Source organism: Monodon monoceros, unplaced genomic scaffold (assembly GCF_005190385.1).
Source record: "Monodon monoceros isolate NGI ecotype Baffin Bay Population unplaced genomic scaffold, NGI_Narwhal_1 Super_Scaffold_10, whole genome shotgun sequence".
Lineage (NCBI taxonomy): Eukaryota > Metazoa > Chordata > Mammalia > Artiodactyla > Monodontidae > Monodon > Monodon monoceros.
In genome coordinates, this window is record NW_021703766.1 from 42,055,205 (window position 1) to 42,078,104 (window position 22,900).

Here is a 22,900-nt window from a genome sequence, read left to right on the forward strand (position 1 = left end):
AATATGATAAAGTTATTTGTGAAAAACCTACAGCTAACATCATACTCAAAGGTGAAAGACCGAAAAATCGGAAAAAGACAAGGAAGGAGACCTGCTTTCACAGTTGCTATTAAGCATTGTACTTGAAGTTCTACCCAGAGCTATAAGACCAGAAAAAAAACGTCATCCAAAGTGGAAAGGAAGTTGTAAAATGATCTTTTTTTTTTTTTTTTGCAGATGACATTATCCTCCTATACATTAAAAATCCCCAAGAACTCACAAAAAATAATAAAGCTAATAAATGGATTCAGCAAAGTTGCAGGGAAAATCAATACCCCAAAATCATTTGTGTATCTATAGAATAGTAGTGAACAACCCAAAAAGGAAATTAGGAAGCTCCTTCTATTTACAACAGTACCTACAAGGATAAAATATGTAGTAATAAATCTAACCAAGAAGGTGAAAGATTTGAATGCTGGAAACTAAAAATACATTGCTGAATGAAATTAAAGACCTAAATAAATGGAAAGATGTCTCATGTTCAAAATAAAATAGGAAGACTTAGCATTGTTAAGATATCAGTATTACCCAAAGGGATAACAGATTTAATGCAATTCTAATCAAAATTCCAACAGCCCTTATTGCAGAAATGGGAAAGCCAATCCCCCAATTCATATGAAATTGCAAAGGCCCCCAAATAGCCAAAACAATCCTTTAAAAGAATAAAGTTGGAGGACTCATATTATCCAACTTCAAAACTTAACAGTGTGGCACTAATATAGGGACAGACGTACAGACCAATGAAATAGATTAGAGATCCCAGAAATAAACTCTCACATATATGGTCAATTAATTTTCAACAAGGATGATAGGACCATTCAAGGGGAAAGGACAATCTCTGAAAAAACTGCAGAGGAGGAAACACTTCCTCATTCTATAATGCCAGAATTGCCTTGATACCAAAATCAAAGACACCATAAGAACACAAAACCAAAACTATAGACCAATATCCGTTATGAATATGGATACAAACATACTCAGAATACTAGCAATAGACACTTCTCCAAAGAATATACATAAATGGCTAATAAGCACATGAAAAAATGGTTAGCATAATTAGTCATTAGAGAAATGCAAATCAAAACCTCAGTGAATTGCTTCTTGGCCTTTTGGCTAAGATCAAATGCAAAACCACAAGACACAAGTTAACACTGCCAGGATGGCTATAGTAGAAAAAAAGAAAAAAAGAAAAAAAGAAAGGCAAGTAAGTGTTGGTGACGTTGTGGACAAATTGGGACCCTTTGTGCATTGCTTGTGGGAATGTAAAATGGTACAGCCATTGTGGAAAACAGTATGGTGGTTCCTCAAGAAGTTAAATATATTTATAGAATTATATTTTTAAGCAGTTCCAATTCCAGATATACATTCAAAAGAGTTGAAAGCAAAAATAAAAACAAAAAACAAAAAAGAGTTGAAAGCACGGACCCAGTTGATTAGGACTCAGATAACTGCTCACGGATATTTATAGCAGCATTATTCACAGTATCCATAAAGGCAAAAAACAACCCAAATTTTCATCAACAGATGAATGGATAAACAAAATGTGGCATATACATACAATGGAATATTCTTCAACCTTAAAAGGAATGGAATTCTATACAGGCTACAATACAGATGAACCTTGGAAACATTATGCTAAGTGAGATAAGCCATACACAAAAGGACAAATGTTTTATGATTCTATTTATATGAGATACCTAGAATAGGCAAATTCATACAGACATAAAGTAGAATATAGGTTACCAGAGACTGGGGGCAGGGTGGGAAGGGGAGTCATTTTTTAATTGATACAGAGTTATTGTTTGGGACGATGAAAAGTTTCTGTAAATGGATAGTGCTGGTGGATGCACAACATTATGAATGTATCAATACTTAATACTATTTTTTTTTTTTTTTTTTTTTTGCGGTACGCGGGCCTCTCACTGCTGTGGCCCCTCCCATTGCGGAGCGCAGGCTCAGCGGCCATGGCTCATGGGCCCAGCCGCTCCGCGGCATGTGGGATCTTCCCGGACCGGGGCACGAACCCGTGTCCCCTGCATCGGCAGGCGGACTCTCAACCACCGTGCCACCAGGGAAGCCCAATACTTAATACTATTAAATTGTACATTTAAAAATTGTTAAAATGGTAAAATTTATATTATATATCTTGCAATAAAAAATGAAAGAATAAAACCCCCAATACACAATACACAGCTAGCCTTCTTTATTCTTGGGAAATTAGATGCTACATCTTAGATTCTAGCAGAAGTATGGCAAAAGGGAGAAGCCCAAGCAAATTATCTAAATCCCATATGAAAGCATATATATTTCAGGGTAATTTTCAGAGTGCCACAAACCATACCTGCTAGCTTTTATCTCCAAAAGAGATACTTTTGTAACTGAGCTAACCTATCTCTATTAGGACTCACTAGTAGACAAGTTAATGGAAATTACACACCAAGACTGAACATGTAAAGAAAGAGGCAGAACAAAGTTTGTAAGTGGTCACCGATTACACTGAGAAAAATCTTTCTAAAAGGGTGGCAGGTTCCAATATGTAATGACATTGCTTAATTGTTTATAGTTTTATTTCTCCTTTAAAATTATTTTTGTAAGAATAATAGTCTCATACAGGATTACTCATTAATAATTAGTATTTATGTGAGAAAACAACCAAGTCTGCAACCATTTGTTGATGACCTTAGTTTGCTATATTATATAATGATTTAAATTTTGTAATTGATATGGAAGATAACAACTCATTTCCTAGTTGTAAATCATGTGAGAATTGAGGCAGTAAAAATAAGGCCCAAGACAAGGACACAGGAAATGTTAGGATAATATGTGAATTTTTAAATAATTGAATGAATCGGTAGTTTACAACATGTGGCCCCTGGACCAGCAACATCAGCATCACCTGGAAACCTGGGAGAAAAGTGAATTCTCAGGAGATTGTTCCTGGCAGAGAGGAACATCTGAACATCTGATAACTGGATAGACTGGGCTTTAGGGAGAGAAAGAAGGTTTGTTGAGTAGAGGTAGTTTCGGGTGGCTGGGAGTATATTCATCAAAACAGAGCAGGGAGGGATTGGAGCATAAGGTATCTTTCCTGACATAACAGAGGTCTGGATTTCATCCTAAGAACAAAGGGGAACCTGGAAACAAAGGGGCACCTTCCTCATGCGCCAGGGACAGACTGGGTCAATAAGGGAACAAGTGCTGGGCATGGCTATGGTGCACTGAAGAGTGGATCCCACCTCCAGGAGTTACTGTTGCAGGCACCCAGCTTCTACTACAAGGTCTTCCAGTTTCTGCAAAGAAGCCCAGGCTCAGAGACAGTGTAAAACTGCACAGATTCTCCATGGTGGGAACTGATTCATATTTTTTTAAAAAACAAACCCTTTGAGGAGCCTTAACCTACACCTCTAGGCCCCATGTAGACTCCCAGGTAGTACCTGGTTAAAGACAGAACTGAGGGGCTTGGTCCTACAAGCAATCCAGTTACGCTTCCATATATCAGACCAATGCAAATAGAAGAAACATGGATAGATTACTATTTGTAACTGTACAAATAGTGTAGCCTTGATGAGGTTTCATTTTATTAAAACATAAAAGTTGATCACAGTGATCACTTGAACCCCTAGGAGACATATATGAGGGCAGACCCACAGGTGCCTAAATGCAGAGAATTGAGAGAGGTCTTGATGGTCCTTCTGAGGACTCCATCTTTCACAAGCATTGTCGGAGTTGTCAGTTTACATTTATGTAATTTTTTTTGCAAGAATGCCAGTCTCCCTACTAGAATATTTACAGAAATACAAAAATATTCCCAAATCACAATGTCTGACATCCAATCAAAAATAAACAGTGATACACAGGAGCAGGAAAATATAACCCAAAATGAGAAGAAAAATCAATCACTTAAAACAGGCACAACATGAAAACATGCTCATCATCACTATTAGAGAAATGCAAATCAAAAGTACGAGGTACCACCTCACACTGGTCAGAATGGCCATCATTAAAAAGTCTACAAATAATAAATGCTGGAGAGGGTGTGGAGAAAAGGGAACAATCTTACACTGTTGGTGGGAATATAAATTGGTGCAGCCACTATGGAAAACAGTATGGAGGTTCCTCAAAAAACTAAAAATAGAGCTACCATATGATCCAGCAATCCCAATCCTGGGCATATTCCCAGACAAAACTATAATTTGAAAAGATGCATGCACCCCTATGTTCATAGCAGCACTATTTACGATAGCCAAGACATGGAAACAACCTAAATGTCCATCAACTGATGAATGGATAAAGATGTGGTGTATATACACACACACACACACACACACACACACACACACACAATGGAATATTACTTAGCCATAAAAAAGAATGAAATAATGCCATTTGCAGCAACATGGGTGAACCTAGAGATTATCATACTAAGCGAAGTAAGTCAGAAAGACAAATATCATATGATACCACTTATATGTGGCATCTAAAATACAACACAAATGAACATACCTACAAAACAGAAACAGAGTCACATAGAGAACAGACTTGTGGTTGCCAAGGGAAAGGGGGGCGTGGAGGAGGGAAGGATTGGGAGTTTGGGATTAGCAGATGCAAAGTAGTATATATAGGATGGATAAACAGCAAGGTCCTACTGTATAGCACAGGGAACTATATTCACATCCTGTGATAAAACATAATGGAAAAGAATATGAAGAATATATATATGTATTACTGAATCACTTTGCTGTACAGCAGAAATTAACATTGTAAATCAACTATATTTCAATAAAAAAAACAGGTGCAGAATGACAGATAGTAAAAGTAGAAGACATTAAAACAGAAAAATTTATTCCATATGTCCAAGAAGCTAGAAGAATGAACATGTGAAGTAGAGACATGAAAGACATAAGGAAGACCCTAATCCAACTAAAAGAGATAAAAACTATAAATTATGATATGAAATACACTGGATGGGATGAAGGGGAGAGTGCACATAGAAGAAAAGATTAGGAAACTGGAAGATGTAGCAGTAGAAACTATTCCAAATGAAGCCAAGAGAAAAAAAAAAAAAACCAAATATAACAAAATTCATCAGTGATCTTTAATAAGCAATCCTCATTATTTGCGAATTCACCTATTCACTGAACTTTATTTGTAACTCCCAAATCAATACTCATAGCATTTTTGCAGTCATTTACAGACATGTGCAGAGTGATAAAAAATTTGAAGTTGCCCATCATGCATGTTACCAGCTAAGGTCAAACACGGTGTCACTCTGCCTTCTGGTGTCAGCTTTCATATTATAAAGTGTCCTTTTCGCAATCTCTTTAGTGCCACACTTTTTTGAATTTTTGTGCTTTTTGGGTGATTTTGCTGTTGAAAATGGCCCCCAAGCACAGTGTGAAGTGCTGTCTAGTGTTTGTAGTGCAAGAAGGCTATGATAGAGAAAATACACATGTTAGATAAGCTTCATTCAGTCATGACTTATGCAGCTATTGGTTGTGAGTTCAATGTTAATGAATCAACAATACGGCACATCCAAAACTAGGAAGAGGAAATTCACCAGTCTCTACATGTGGCCACTCCAGAAATGTTAAAAGTGTCAGGGGAAACTCTGACTGAAACTGACTGCCCTGGCCAGGCAAGATAGTAGCCACTTGTATGAGTTACAACAGGAGGTCCTGGTAAGGAATGCGGAACTAACAAGCTACCACCAACTGGAAGAATTCGGGAAAGGTCAAAAGGAGAAAGGAGACACCAGTCCATATGTCCTTCCAACCTCCCAGAATCCTTCTCACTGGAATCCATCTTGGCTGAGCAATGCGTGTGCCAACAGGAAGGACCCTGAATCAGAATGACTGGCCAGAGACAACCCAGAAACTAACCCCATTTCCATAAAACCCGAGATTGCAAGCCACGTGGCAGAGCAGTTCTCCTGTTTTCCCTTACCCTGTTGCTCTCCACACGGGGAACCCCTTCCCAATAAAGTCTCTTGCTTTGTCAGCATGTGTGTCTCCTCAGACAGTGCATTTCCAAGTGTTAGACAAGAGCCCACTCTCGGGCCCTGGAAGGGATCCCCCTTCCTGCAACAAAAGTAACATCTATAGTAGTGTAATGAATCTAAGAAAAAGATGGAAAAGTGGCAAAAGCTGTGGATTCATGAGATGAAGACTGACTGAAAAAAAAACAAAACTGTACAAGACAGCATTGAAAATACCCACTCCAACCTAAACGATCTTTTCATACCCCTAAATACTACATGTTATCCAACCTATCAGGACATAATAAAAGCACAACATGAGGGAGCTTTTTAGCAAAGTTCTCAACACCAACAAAGAAACCACCATAGGACTTCCCTGGAAGTCCAGTGGTTAAGACTGTGTTTCCACTGCAGGGGGTGCGGGCTCAATCCCTGGTCAGGGAACTAAGATCCCACGTGGTGCATGATGTGGCCTAAATAAATAAATAAAAGAAACCACCATGATGGACTACTGGATGTCTGTCACCATATGCACTATTAGTGTGTTGGCACAGCCTGGGATAATAACAAGCAGACTACTATCATTAACTGTTACGAAAATGCTTGGCCAGACTGCCTGAAAAATTTCAAAGGCTTTGAAGGTGTTATAGAAAATATAAAGGACAGTGTCAAACACATAATGCATATCACATGGCATATAAGTAAAAAAGGCTTCAATGACATGACGGAAGACATGGAAGAAATTCTGGCAGAGAAGGAAGTGGAACCCACCAACAAAGACCTGGAAGAGATGGCAAAACAAGGCAACAACCTCTCCTTTGGTTTTCCTGGGTCAAGCCAAGGTCAGATTAATCCACTCAGGGCACTGCCCCATCACACATCCTGCAGTTCTATCAAAATCAGAGTTTTAGTTAATGTTTTTAATTTTGGTTAATTTTCAATTGTTTGTAGGACTTTCTTTGCATGACTGTACTGTAGAGCAGTGTACTGTATTTACATGTTTACTTGTTTTTACTTGTTTACTGTATTTACTGTGTTTACATGTTTATTTTATATGAGTACTGCATATGTGTATTGTTTGTATGTATGACTGAGTGAAAAAGTTAAAGCAGTACAGTAACAATACACAAAAATGATATAATTAAAATATTTTTTATTATAAGGAAATATTGGATGTAACATAAGAAACATTTATTAAATAAGGTATCTTTAAAAACAGAAAAAAACTCCATAAAAGATTACGTATTGGGACTTCCCTGGTGGCGCAGTGGTTAAGAATCCGCTGCCAATGCAGGGGACATGGGTTCAATCCCTGCTCCAGGAAGATCCCACATGCCGCAGAGCAACTAAGCCTGTATGTCACAACTACTGAGCCTGCATGCCACAACTACTGAAGCCTGCATGCCTAGAGCCCGTGCTCCGCAACAATAGAAGCCACCGCAATGAGAAGCCCATGCACTGCAACAAAGAGTAGCCCCTGCTTGCCACAACTAGAGAAAGCCCATGCACCACAACGAAGACCCAATGCAGCCAAAAAAATTAAAAACTAAATAAATAAAAAGATTATGTACTGATTGGTTGATGAAAATGTGAACAGAGGCTCACAGGAACTTAAACCTGTATTGCCACTAGGAGCAATGGTTCAGTATTCACTAGTTCAGTGTTTGTGGTGAATTTATAGAATATAACTACCATGAATTAGAAGAATTGACTGCATATGTAGGTGTGTATGTATATGTATTTCATGACTCAGGCCTTATATTCAAGGGTGGACATGACAGTGTTTTGTAACAAAGAACTTTTAATAAATGTTAGCAGAGCTGCCCCAATGGTCCAATTCTCCTGACTATGGATATATAAGAAAACACATAAAGGTGATGAGGCCTTTTGATGTCTCCCTCTTCATCCTCTCTGCATGTGCACACACACAATTGACAAATTGTCATAGCCTGGCATGGAAATCAGAACGCAGCCACACATGCATTTCTCTTTCCTTTCTTCTACATCTCTTTGTTCTTTTAAAATACTCTTGAGATGGATTTATAGTATAAACATAGGAAGAACTGTTGCTGACATTTTCCTCAAATGCATGACAACCACTGAGTCTCTCTCGTGGATGATTCTCAGGTGTACTGTAGAGCTGCAGGCTGGGTCAATTTCTAGATGACCTGCCACAAAAAGCTTTCACAGAGATGAAAATTATGATGTTTCTCTTCAGATACTGAGTAAGGTATTTCTCTGGCCAAAAGAGTTCCCTGAATAGTTATACTCAAAAGGAAAGGTATTTCACCAGTATGAGTTCACTAAAATTGACTGAAGTGAACACATTTGCAAAAGGCCTTGTTACATCTTTTAAACTCTGGTGTGAATCTTTCGATGGTGAATGAAGGATGAACTATGGCTGAAGGCCTTCCCACATTCACCACATTCAAAGGGTTTCTCTCCAGTGTGAGTTCTCATGTGTTGAGTTAAGGCAAAGTTGTCACAAAAGGCCTTTTCACATTCTTTGCACTCATAGGGTTTTTCTCCAGTGTGGATCCTATTATGCCGAACAAAATTTGCAGGTTGGGTAAAGGCCTTTCCACATTCTCTGCATACATAAGGCTTTTCTCCAGTGTGAATCCTCATGTGGCGAGTAAAGGAAGAGCTATAGTAAAATGCTTTAGCACACTCTTTACATTCCAAGGGTTTTTCTCCACTATGGGTCCTATTATGTCGGATAAAAACAGAATGGTGTGTAAAGGCCTTTCCACATTCACTGCACTCGTAGGGCCTCTCACCAGTGTGAATCCTCATGTGTTGAATTAAGGAAGAGCTGTCACAAAAGGCTTTCCCACATTCTTTGCACTCAAAGGGCTTCTCTCCAGTATGGGTCCTCTTATGCCGAATGAAAGTGGAGCGGTGAGTAAAGGCCCTTCCACATTCGCTGCACTCATAGGGTTTCTCTCCAGTGTGAATCCTCATGTGTTGAGTGAAGGATGAGTTCAGGCAGAAAGCTTTTCCACATTCTTTGCACAAAAAGGGTTTTTCTCCTGTGTGGGTCATATTATGCTGGATAAAAGTGGAGCGGTGAGTAAAGGCCTTTCCACATTCACTGCACTTGTAAAGTTTCTTTCCAGTGTGAATCCTCATGTGTTGAGCAAAGGAAGAGCTGTAGTAAAAAGCTTTCCCACATTCTTTGCACAAAAAGGGCTTTTCTCTAGTGTGAGTCATATTATGCTGGATGAAAGAGGAGCGGTGGGTGAAAGCTTTACCACATTCTTTGCACTCATAGGGCTTGTCTCCAGTGTGAATACGCTGGTGCTCTGTGAGGTGAGACCTGCGTTTGAAGGCCTTCCCACACTCAATACACTTGTATGGCTTTTCCCCAGTATGAAACCTCATATGTCGAATGAAGTCTGCCATATAACGACAGGCTTTCCCACATTCACTGCATTCATATGGCTTCACTCCAGCGTGAATCTGTTGATGCCGAACAAGGGCCCAATTCTTGCTAAAACCTTTTCCACATTCCTTGCATCTGTAGAGATTATTCCTTGCATCAATAACAGGGTCTCCTCCTGGTTCTTGGGAATCACGTTCATGCACAGCATCTCGTGTAGTGACTCGCTCCTGTAAAACCCTTAAATAAAGACTATCATCTGTCTCAAAGTCATCATGTTTATGGCTCAACTTCCTAGGGCATGTCTCCTTGTGGATGTCTGTTCCTGGCCTCAAGTTCCCTTCCTGCATTTCTGACAGTTTTTCCTGATCCCTTGCTTGCTCCAGCCTGGAATGCCTTGAGGCTCCATGTGTCACTCGTTCCTCAAAAGGGGCTCCCTCAGTGAGGACCAGGTGAGAAGCAGTAAGCTCTGTGATCTCAGGTTTTGCTTTTTCACCTGAAGGAAATCCAATATAAGAAAGGTGCCTATTAGTGATGTCAACACAGAACAAAATAAATTACCACTTTAGTGGAAGAATGAAGGTGAAAATAAAGCCTCTACTGTCTATGGCATTTTTACATCTTTTAAACCCAGGTTTAAAATTTCTTTCTTTACTGATCCTTGGACTCTTGACATCTTTAAAAGGTAACCCAGGAGGAAAATCTGGTGCAGAATAGAAAATCTGGAGTGGAGACTCCTCCTCACTCTCCAGAATGGGGTAGGGCGGACAGAGTAATGATAATGACTGTGTTCCAACATCTCATAGTGCTATGACAGCACAGGGAAGGTGGACCTAACTTGACCCAGATGGAAGACAGAAAGAGGTCAGTGGAGGCTACCTGGACAAGGTGCTACATGAGCTTATTTCTAAAGATGAGTAGGAATTCCCTGACAGAGGGGTTAGGAGAAAAATTGTAGCAGGTGACTGAAAGTACAAAGGTTCAGGGTTTTGAGAGAATGTTCAATGCCAGGCAAAGAGAAGAGGATGACAGGATGGTGGAGAGGGAGGCAGGGAAAGAGGAGAAACAAAATCTCAGGATTCTGGAGTGTGTGAAAGTTGGGGCAGGGGCAGTGATAAGCAACTGGGTGCAAATATTGAGTCTATTATATCTAGTAAAGACTAGGTGAACAAACTCAAAATAGATAACATTTAGATGAAGTAAACCAGAAAACATATCACATTAATGAAGATTTATATGAAAAGAGATTAATAATATAAAGTTGCCAATTTCCCTCAAATTCATCTATAAATTTAATACTACTTCAGATAAATCCCAGTAGGGTTTTTCATGGTTATTGGCAAGCTGATTGTGGAATTTATATAAAATAACAGAGAGACCAGGATATCTCTGAAGAAGAATAAAGCAAGGGGACTTGCCCTTTGAGGAATTAGGATTATGATGAAATCATATACACCAAGGCAGTGTGATGTAGCATAGATATAAGATAAGCTGTCAAATTGTCAAAGGAAAAAACAGAATTGGAAGCTCAGAAATGTATATATGGAACTTTGATATATGACAAAAGCAGCAGAGACACCAGTGGAAAAAGGAAGGAATACAGGAAGTCCCCTACATACGAACCTTCAAGTTGTGAACTTTCAAAGATGCGAACGAGGAGCTTACTAATGAAGACTGGATGGAATTGGAGGCTCAGAGAAAGAATGAAGAGAGACAACAGGAAGAAGAAGGAACTGAAGAACCAAAGAGATTCATGACGCAGGAAATGGCAAGGGAATTTTCTTTATTTGAGGAGGCACTGTTAGTCTTTGAGGCACAGGACCCAAACGTAAACAGTACACAAAGGTTGCAGCAGCCATTCAGAATGCAATCCAGTGCTACCGTGTCATCTATGACAAGAAAAAAAATACCTACTATCCAGACATCATTGGATCATTTTTTTCAAGAGGGTAGACAGAATTGAATCCAGCACGGAACCAGAACCTGTGCCATCAACGTCAGATGTGAGTGAAATTGCAGCCTGCCCTTCTCCTATTGCTGATGATCCTTCAGCTCTACCATCTCCCACCTCCTCCAGTCAGTAACTCTTCTTGCCAGTTCACTCTATGCCAGCTCCTGTATACCAGCTGTTGTACTACACTACTGTACTTTTCAAGGTACTGTACTGTAAGATTAAAAATGTTTCATTTTTTGTTTTTTATGTATTATTTGTGTGAGAAGTCTTGTAAACCTATTACAGTACAGTGCTATACAGCTAATTGTGTTAGTTGGGTACCTAGGCTAACTTTGTCGGACTTACAAACAAATTGGACTTATGAACGTGCTCTTGGAACAGAACTTGGTCATATGTAGGGGGCTTGTCTGTATTCAATAAATGAATGTAGAAAAATTATTTGCCACAATGGAAGAAAATGAAATTGTATTTCTATCTTGTACAAAACAAAAAATTAATTCCAGACTGATTAAGACCTAACTGTTAGAAGCTAAAGATTAAAAACTTTTAACAAATAGTGAAAATGGCTATCTTTTAGATCTTGGGGAAAAGGAAGATTTCATAAACATACAGAAGCATTCTTTATAAAAGACTAATCAATCTGACTAAACTAAATATAATTTTTAAAAAGGTAAACAAAGAAAGATGGCTATATTAACATCAGGACTATATTAACAGACTGCAGAGCAAAGAAAATGGGACAATGAGGGACATTATATAATGATAAAAAGATTAATCCACCAGGAAGACATAACAATCCTAAATCTGTATGTACCAAATATAAGAGCCTCAAAATATACAAACCAAAAACTGCATTGAAAGGAGAAATAGACAAAACTACAATGACAGCTGGGGACTTCAACACTCCACACCCAAAATGAAAACTGAACGTATTATGAACTGATATTTCACAGATGTATATTGGCCAATCAACATATGAAGAGATAACTCAAATTTCTTAGATATGAGGGAAGGGCAAATTAAGACTACAGTGAGAGACCATTTTATATTCACCTGATTGAAAAAACTTATCAAGTGTTAGAGAGGGTATGGATCCATGGACTTGTTCATACAAGGCAGGTGAAGTGTAAGTGGGTATAAATAACCATTTTAGAAAACAACAGGGCATCATCTAGTAAAGTTCTCCTTTTGCTTAACTTATAATCCCCAAATTCTAGTCCTAGGAATATTACTAAGAGAAATTCCCACACATGTTTGTGAGAACACATGCATGTGAATTTTCATGGCTGTATTGTCTGTGGGTACAAAAAATTAGAAACAAGAAAATTCCCATGAAAATGGATGAATGCATTGTGTTATACTCATATAAATGACCACAGAAGAAAAAAATGAGTAAACTATAGCTTCATGCATCATGAATCTTAGTAATGTACTGTTAAATGAAAAGTACAAATCCTATACAACAACATAAATGGATACTTTTTATAGTATTCAAATAAAAAAGCAAAACATACACAAGTACGATGAACAATCTTTATTTTTTTGAGAATGTCAGTTGTTTTTTATTTTTTTTTTTTGCGGTACGCGGGCCTCTCACTGTTGTGGCCTCTCCCATTGCAGAGCACAGGCTCTGGACGTGCAGGCTCAGTGGCCGTGGCTCACGGGCCCAGCCGCTCTGCGGCATGTGGGATCTTCCTGGACCGGGGCACGAACCCGTGTCCCCTGCATCGGCAGGCAGACTCTCAACCACTGCGCCACCAGGGAAGCCCGAGAATGTCAGTTTTTAATGGCATTATAAAAATGATATGTACAATACATACCTAAAATTTAAATTGTGGTAAAATATACGTAACCTAAAATTTACCATTTTGAAACCATCTTAAAAAGTAATGGATAGAATAATTAGATGAAGTGGACAAATTCCTTAAAAGACTCAAATTACCAAAACTGATACAAGAAAAAACAGAATATCTGAATAGCCCTGTATTTACTCAAAAAACAAATTTTGGTATGGACTGAATGTTTGTGTTCCACCAAAATTCATGTGTTGAAGCCCTAACCTCCAATGTGTATTTGGAGATAGGGACTTTACAGAAGTAATTAAGGTTAAATGAGGTCATAAGGGTAGGGACCTGAGAGGATTAGTATCCTTATAAGATAAGATACACCAAGGGACTTCCCTGGTGGTCCAGCGGTTAAGACTCCTCACTCCCAATGCAGGGGGCCCAGGTTCGATCCCTAGTCAGGGAACTAGATCTCGCATGCTACAACAAAAGATCCCTCATGTCATAACTAAAGATACCTCATGCTGTAACTAAAGATCCCGCACGCCACAACTAAAGATTCTGCATGCCACAACTAAAAGATTCCCACGTGCCGGAACTAAAGATCCCGCATGCTGCAACGAAGATCCTGCACGCGGCAACGAAGATCCCGCGTGCCGCAACTAAGACCCAACACAGCCACATAAATAAATATTTAAAAAAAAAAAAAAAAGAAGAGACACCAGAGAACTCTCCTTCTCTTCCCCACCACCCCCAGCACCACACACCACACCTAGGAAAGGCCATTGTCTCTTTGTCTTCATATAAGGACACTAATCCCATCATGGGTGCTCCATCCTCATGACCTCATCTAAACCCAATCACCTCCCAAAGGCCCCACATCTTAATTTCATCACATTGGGGTGTCAGAGATTCAACATACAAATTTTGGGAGGACACAGACATTCAGTTCATAACAAGGTTACATGAGAAAATGTAAATCAATCATCACAGTGCATGGCAAGTGTTCTGTAAATTTTAGACCACTGTCTCCTATCATTATCACAGTTGTTGCATTTGTCCATCAGAATGTCAACAATAACCTGTAAGAACATTTTTAGTACTGTGGTGCTGAGAAATACCCCTACTCAAAGAGTAAAGGGGCAGATACCACCTGCTTACTAGTATCTGAAGCAATGAGGACTCTTACACGTGGCCGGTGGGAATGTGAAACAGTGCAGTCACTTTGAAACTGATTGATGGCTTCTTTTAAAGCTAATCATGTAACTACACCATGATCCAGCCAGTCCACTCGTATGTATACTCCCAACAGAAATGCATGCTTATAGCCAACAAAAAATATGATCAAGAATATTCACAGCAGCATTCTTCATAATATTCCAAAAATGGAGAACAGCCAAATGTCCATCAACAGGAAAACAGGTGTATATATATAATCTATTAATTCATTGAGATATTGCACAGCGAGAAACTAACTCCAAATACATGCAACCACATGGGTAAATTCCAAAGTCATAATGATTATCAAAAGAAGACAGAGAGCAATATTGTGTACTGTGGAGTTCCATTTATAAACCTTCAAAACTAATCTATGGTGACAGAGTGTAAACACTGGTTACTTTTGTAGAAGGGGATATTAATAAGGAGAGAAGTACAAAAAGCCTGAGAGGTGCTGGAAATACTATATTTCTTATCCTGTGTGGTGGATACTCTGGCTTATATATATGTAAAATTTCATGATGATGAACTTTAAGATTTGTACATTCACTATGTGTAAATTACCCCTCAGTACAAAAATTACAGAAAATAGTAAAGGGGAGGTCTGTGTAGATGTCTCTTCTGAGAATGAGAAAAGTCCTCGAAGAAGCTTGGTAGTTCAGCTGAAATAGAGTCAACAACTTTTGGAGGGCACTGGAGAGCCAAGAGCATTTTTTAAAAAAAATGTTTCCCTCAAGTGTCAGAAACTTGACCACGTTTTTTATGTTGAGTAGAGAGAAGACGGAGATATACAAGAGGTAGGAAATAAATGAAGATGCACATTCCCTGATACAGTGGACAGACTCATGTATGGTTCCCCATAACCCCTGCCTCATGGTGTTCCCACAGTTTTGATACCCTCTGCCTGAATCCTAGTAGGACCTTGATTTACTTCTAAAGAATAGAATATAACAAAGGTGACAGAATGTAAGATGTAAGAGATAAAGTATATGTGTAAGATCTCTCTTGCTGGAGTCTCTCACACCATTACTTGATTTGAAGAAGTAAGCTGACATGTTGCAAGCGGCCTACGATTGCAGCTTTGCAGAGGACCCAGCTAAGCTGTGCCTGGATTTCTGATCCACAGATGAGAGATAATACATGAGTGATATTTTAATATTAAATAATGAGTGATTTTTAATATTGCTATATAGCAACAGATAACTAATACACCTGAGAAGGTAAGTGAAGGTATGACCTAGATGCTGCTTGGGGAATTAGCCACGGCTGGGGATGAGAACTCTTCTGAGAGGTGAGAAGGAACCCACAGGGATAAATCAGTAAGGGTTAGAAGGCAAGAAAAACAAGTGAATGGCCTTTATTTTCAAAATGAACTAGGTCATATGCTGAGATCTCAGTGGCTAGGGAGGTGGTGATATTTGGAATAAGGTGTGAGTAGACGGGGAAGTGGATGTAAGACATAAAGCTGATCAGAGGCACAGAGCAGATATGGGGGGGACCAGTTAGGAATCTGTTAGCATCATGCAGGCAAAAGATGATTATAGCCTGGACTAGGGTGATAGTGCTGGAACTGATGGAATTGGTGGAGACGATGGATTCAGGAGAAACGTATGATGAAATATGATCAAGATTCAGGGATGGCTGGATATTGGGAATGATGAAAATGGAGGTGTTGAGGGGTTGTTCAAGTTTGTTTTTGGCTTTCTCAACTTAGTGAATGGCAAGGCCATGAATTGAAATGGGGAGACGAGAGGAATGGGCAAGATCATGAGGTCCTTTTTAGGCATGATGGGTGTGAAGTGCCTTTGAAACATTCAAGTGAAGATGGAGAACTGCGGGAAGGGGTGAAGGCTTGAGACAGACTCAGCAGGGCTGAGCGAGGCGCTGGCCAGAGATACTCACTGGCTGGCTGAGCAGCCTGAAGGAACCCTAGTGGGGAGAGATCATGAATCTGCGTCAGTGCTATCCACCCACTTGAAGTGGAGCTGACAAAGGCAAGTGTCCCCTTGAGGTTTTACAAGACAGGAGGGTAGGAAGATGACAAGGCTAGGGACTGCTTCTGAACATCTCATTTACAAATGGAAGGATGGATGCATGCAGGGATGTATAGATAAATAAATGATTGGATGCAGGTAGAAAAGAGTGGGAATGCAAAATATAGTTGGAGGTAGTAATCTGCAGAAAAAGAAAGGACTGTCTTTTCTGAATCTGGAAGGAAGTTTGAGATATCATTGTTCTCTATTCATTATGAGTAATAATATATGAATATTACTAGTAGGTAAATTTATTAAGCCACTAACTTTGGGTCAGGCAATGTCCTAATAAGCAGTTTCAAGTTATCTAATTACATTCCCAAACAATACAGTGATACAGAAACTATTATTACTCTATCTTTTTCTAATATAGGCTAAGTTTAGCAAACTGAGTATATGTTCATCATATCCCTGGTATTTTGTCCTTGGGCACAAGGCTAAACCACATTTCTATGATAAAACACGTAGCCTAATGCCCAGTTCTTGTCAATGGAATGTGAATGGAAGTGACTATGTATGCAAGTGGATATGACTACTCCCCTTCTCTCCTGTTCCTCTTGGCCAGCTGGATGATGCCAGGGCCACCTTACAGCCACATACTGACAAAAGAATACACCTGGGTCCCTGAATAGATAGGTGGTACAGAGCTCCCCTGCTGACCCACATTATACCATGGCACAAATGAGAAACAGTCTTAACCAGTTGACCCACCAAGATTTTGGAGTTATCTCTTATAGCAGGTAGCACCAACTCAGCCTTGAGTTGATATCAAAGGCACAGGGAGATCATGCAACTTCCCCAGGGTCATGAGGCTAGTAAGTGGCCAAGTTTACAGCCCATCTCTTACCCAGTGTACCACATTTCAACCCTAGTAAAGGCAAAGTGTGTGATGGGATTGGGAAGACAGAGGAAACACAGTTCAAAGTGCTCCATGACCACCTAAGACCCCAGGAAGGCTGCAAAAAGAAACTGCCCATGGAATTTCAGACACAGTCATTCCCTGGTAGTCTGCCAGCTGCCATGCCACCCACCTGTACAGGTGCTTCTGGAGAGGCCTCTCTTCACTGTCCTTAGTTCTTGCCCATGCTCCAGTAGGTGAATCAGCTCTGGTTTGGGAACAGGATGCCCTGTGCATGGAGAAATAAACGGGGCATGGGTATATAGGTAAAGACAAAAGGAAAACTCTCAAGTATACTGGAGTGTACACCTTTAACACACCACCATGAAACCCCAGAAAGGGGATGACTCCTTCCAGAAGGTTTTCCCTAATTAAATCAATAAGATTCAACCTTCCCATGCATCAGAACTACTTAGACATGCCTGGTTCTAAACACAGAACAAATTAAACCAAATCTCTGGGCATAAAAAACTGAGCTCTGGTTGTTTTCAAAGCTCCCCAGGTGATTCTGGTGCCCAAGGATGGCTAAAAACACTAGACTAACTCAACTGACAGTCAGTTATCTGAGGTAGGCCATGACCTAAATTGCTACCCATTCTTAAGAAAAAGCCTTCAATCCAGGTTGGGAAGACAGGGCTGAATGTGGGGACCTGCTGCCTTACTTGCTGCTGCACCATCCTGTGGCCACTTCAAGGATGCTGGCCTGATGATCTGGGCCAAGGAGAGAAAGCAGACAAACAGAGACAACTGGGTTGGTAGATACCAACCCAGGAGCCAGCACCACCTCAGGGCTTCTCATTAGGTGAAGTAATAAACTTTTTTCAGGGTGAAACCTGTATGAGGTGGTTTTCTGGTACATGCAGCCAAATATATTTTGCCAAATTTGAAGGCTAAGGGACAGGAGGACGCTGGAGAGAAGTCAATGACTTAGAAACCAGGACCACAGAAACTCTGATTAGAAAATCCTGTACTGCAAGCCAGAGTGCACCCAGCTGTCACTGAGCAAATGTTCACTGATGTCTGCCATGCGCCTGGCACCAAGTTCAGTGACGGGGCCGTGGAAAAGGAGAACCAGATATTCCTTCGCCTCTGTTGGACCTGAGCTCCCTGACCCCTCAGGGACTTGGCTCGTGTTGGTCCCTCCACCTGGAATACTATTCCCCAGATGTCTCCTTTCAACAACTAATCACAATTGTCATAAAATAACACTGGATTTACTTCACTGATGACTGACCTCCTGGGAGAGACTATGTGGACACAAGGCTAGGAGAGCCCTGTCAGAGGTAACCATTTCTGGATAAAGTGGACATTTAAGGTTTAGGTGGGAGAACACTTGGGATGTATTAATTTATTATATATAACAAATGCACGTGTGGCACTTGCTATGTTCCCAGTTCTATTCTAAGCACTTTAAGGATACTAGTTCACTGGGGCTAAGTGGAAGGTTACTATAAAAATATGATAAAACAAAAATAATCATGGTCCCAGCAAGCTCATGCTGCCGACTCAAGTCTGTGAGTCCTGCGACTGTTCTTTCTGCTGAAGGGGCAATCAGCCAACAGCCATGTGAACGCTGAAGACTCAGCACTAAGCCCAGACTCTGTCAACAACAGCCAAGAGGCAGTAAAGAAGGGAAAAAGAAACAGCCTTCTCAGATGCCCATCAATGCCATTTGAAAATATGTCTGTGTACTCTCTAAAATTAACTCCCATAGCCTCAGAGAAGCAAGGCACAGGCCTTAGGACATAAGGGACGACTGTGCAGGTACCAGGGGTCAAAGAACTCTTGTAGCTGAGATTGTGTTGCTTGGAAAGATACCAGTAGCACTGATGACAAATAGCTTCCTGTCTGTCTAATTCACCATGTTCTTGGAGAACGTCCCATTAACCACAGGTCCTGTTAACTGGGCTCTGAGGACATTTGACCCAATCAAGCTGAATTCCAGATCATGGGAATCTGGAATAAGAATGTCAGATTGAGGTCAGCTTATATTGGACACTTGGGTAAAAGTGTTGAGAAGAACTGCATTTGTTGTACAACAATCCTTGATGCAGAAAAGGAAACCAAGCAAGAGGAGGTTAGATAAGAACATGCTGGGGCTGGAGGGAGAAGGGAAGGCAGGTTCCTCAGGTCTTCTCAACCAGCCATGCTTGGAGAGAGAGAGTGGAATGAAAGAGGCTGTGGGTGCCACACAGGTGAGGCCTTACCCAGTGAGACCAGGAGGCCACAAGTCTCCAGCATCACCTCCTGGTATAAGGTCCTCTGGGCCAGGTCCAGATGTCTCCATTCCTCCCCAGTGAAGGTTACGGCCACATCTTCAAATGATACCAATTCCTGGAAAGTCAAACAGAAGTGGTGGGGTGCCTGTATGAGTCTACTGCTTGGTTAGTGGCAAAAGTCCAGAGAGACCCAAGGCCTGAATCACTGAGTATCTCCTGAGAACCAAGGTCTGTGCTGGGCTCAGGAGGGAGGTAGATGGTGCCTTTGACAGAATACAAAGGTGCAGGAGAGGAAAGCCACCTATATGGGAATCCACTGGAGAGTGACACAAAACAGTGGTAATCTTGTGTGGACTGTGAGTCCATTACTGTAATTCAAGTAATGATAACACAGCAGCAGCTGAGCCTCACTGGTCTGCACTGTTTGCCTGCACCTAAGGGCTTTACATGCTGTGTTAAAGCAACTAAAAGACTCTAGGTCTGGAGCTAGACTTCCTGGGGCTTAAATCCAGCCTTTTGATGCTAATTTCTTTGAGCCTCAATTTCCACATTACCAACTTCACCATGTTGTGGGAATTTAAGTGAAAATGTTCATAAAGCAAACACTGCAGTGCCCAGCACATGTCAGTGCTCAGTGTGTATTTGTGAATTTCATTAATCCTCCTGCAGCCCATGGGGTAAACACCATCACTGTCTCCATTTCACACTCAGCAAATGGGGACTCAAAGTCAAGCTGCCCAGAGTCATATGTCTAATGAGAAGGGGCAAGATTTGAAACCAGGTCCCTCTGGATCAGGCACGGTGGGGGAGTTAGATTTAAGTATGATGGGAGCCCCAGACGGTTGAATCTTTCATTCATCAACTGCTTACTGAACACCTGGTACAGGCCCAGCACTCTTCTAAGCCTGGGAATAAAGCAGAGAACAGGACTCACACTCTTGTCAAGGAAAGATCCTTGACAAGAAACTAAATAAATGATCAAGATAAAGTCATATGGCCCTGAGGGCTCCGAAAAAAACCCCAAAAGTGAGTGAGATGACTACAAAGATTATGGGAGATTTTATGATACGGGAGACTTTAGATGGGGCAACTGGGTAAGACCTCTCTGAGTGGATGTGGAACAAGGCTGGAATGAAGTTAGGGAGCAACTAAGGTGAGGAAAAATGGGTAAATAAGAGAAGTTCTGAAGGTGATCTGAGCTATGATGAGAGCAAACAAGGTGGCATGCTGAAGAATAACTTAAGGCCTGTCCATGTGTTTACATGCCTTGAGACACAACATTCCTATGCACTGTCATTAAGGAATACTGTAATGGATTCACTTTTCAAATATAAGTAAATGTGCTAGGAAAATGGGTTCACTGCCATAAGTGGCAAGCCAACTTCACTTGTGGTACCCAGATGGCATCTGCAAAGATAAATTCAGTGACTGGCTTGTCTTCTGGTCTGTCCAGGGAACTTCTACTCCTATTAGCGGAGCAGCAATTCCAAAAACGCTGCTCCCACCTCACGTCTGCTCTAGAGGCTCTCTCATCCCAGTCTCCCAGCTTTCAGCTGGGTTGAGGCCCGAGGCAGGGAGGCCTGAGGGTCAGACTCCATCTAGGTGTGAGACTAAGATAATAGCAGGACCAGGAGAGTCCCTCTCTGGAAACCACATCGAGAGTGATGCTCTCTGGGTCCTGCTGAGCACTGAAGGACACACGTCACACGCATATCCTCTCCAGTTCCCTCAACCGAAAGAGAAAAATAGTTAATAGTCCAATTTTAGACCCGAGGGAATGGAGGCCAATCGACAAGCTCAAGGTTAGAGCCAGAAATGGGTGCCTCTCCACACCTGAACCCCTGGCCCGGATTCAGAAGCCTGGGTTGGAAGTGATTAGCACTGTCGTTCCCACACCCCATTCTCACTGGACCTCCAGATCCGAGAGTATTAAGAGGGAAAGGCAAAAGTTCCCGAGATTCCCTATATCATAGCGAGTGGAACTGTGCTGACAGCGACCCCTGCGCACATGGGCCTGCGGAACCCTCCACTCACCAGCTCCGGCGCCGCCATGGGGCCCAGTGGGCAGAGCGGGACGACGAGAGGCGGCGACAAAAGCCGGTCCAGCGGGCTCAGCCGACTCCTCAGACCAGCCCTGGGCGGGAGCAGCTGGGACCTGAGTGTCCGCGGTGTGGGATGCGCACAAGGCCCCGGGAGCCGCCTCCGGGACCTGCGGAGACCGAAAGCTGGGGCCGAGCTCGGAGAGTGCTCGGCTGGCAACCCGCTCGAGGGGAGGCGGGTCACGGCTCATACAAAAGCGTAGAGGTGGGTCCCATTCTCCTCGCAGTCCTTTGCTCGGTCTTGAAGACCTTTTTCTGAGAAGCCGCCAATGCCCAGTGCTCCAGCCAGAAAGGCCAGTAAGGACATACCGGCCACTTCCAAACGACGTCCTAAGACCCGACGCCAGAAACTCCGCCCAAGCTGCAGCAGGGAATACCGGCCTCCGCCATCCTTCACTTACTCACCTGCCGCCGCCAACGTTCGAGGCACTGCCTTGTGGGTAACGTAATTTCTGACTGCATCCGGTGAACTGGGGAGCTCACTTCCTGTTTTCTGTGAAAACTGTACCCTGAGGTTCCAAAGAGGGGGCGTGGCTTCGTTTCTTCTTAAAGGCACGCAGATTTCCTCGTCCCTTCAGGCAATGCCCCGCCCTTAAAGGTCTGTAACACGTGACCCATGCCTTGACCTTCCGCACTGAACTCCTGCCCCAGCGTTTCACCTCTCTGAGCCAGGATTTACAATGAAAAATGAAGATTATTCTTTAAGATAGTAATTTAAAGTGTTCCCCTAATCCGTGGTTTCCAACCCACAGACCACATCAGCATTACCTGGGAATTTGTTAACAAATACAAGGCCTCAGATCCCACTTCAGACATACTGAATCATGTACTCTTGGGTGGGGCCCGCATACCTGTGCCTAAGCCCTCCAGGGGATTTTAATGGTCCAACACAGTTAAGAACCGGACTCTTTAAATTCCAGTGAATGAGACAAAACTATCTACTTCCTGGGAGATAACTAAAAAGTGCTTAGCACTAGGCCTAACATAATGATAAGTACTTCAGAGCTTTTGCTGTCGTTTTATTATTATTTTATATTAGTATTATTGGCAATGTCTTCACAAGGATCTGGCATACACTGCTGTGAGAATAAGTCTGATATACTTCTTTGCAGAGTCATTGGTGATATTTGTCAAAACAGGAAATATATTGACTCTCTGGCTCAACAAGAAGCCTCCTAAGTAGTGTTTAAGACTTTTACATAATACAGTGTTGTTTCATTTGGCTCACGTCATTTTGGGTTTTTTTTAATGGTCCATGCAGCAGAGTTTCATAATATAGGTAAATCTATTTCCCAAGGGA

General features: G+C 41.5%; 1 protein-coding gene across 1 annotated transcript; it reads right to left on the bottom strand.

The window, feature by feature from the left end:
* Positions 1–7,527: 7,527 nt before the first annotated feature.
* On the bottom strand, positions 7,528–22,035 carry ZNF599 (zinc finger protein 599). Its single transcript, XM_029206999.1, has 5 exons — positions 22,006–22,035; positions 21,536–21,710; positions 19,490–19,616; positions 17,416–17,511; positions 7,528–9,891 (listed from the first exon to the last, which is right to left on the bottom strand). The coding sequence occupies exons 2-5, from the start codon at positions 21,551–21,553 to the stop codon at positions 8,366–8,368; spliced, it is 1,767 nt and encodes a 588-aa protein (XP_029062832.1). The 5' UTR covers positions 21,554–21,710; positions 22,006–22,035; the 3' UTR covers positions 7,528–8,365.
* Between the last annotated feature and the right edge of the window lie 865 nt (positions 22,036–22,900).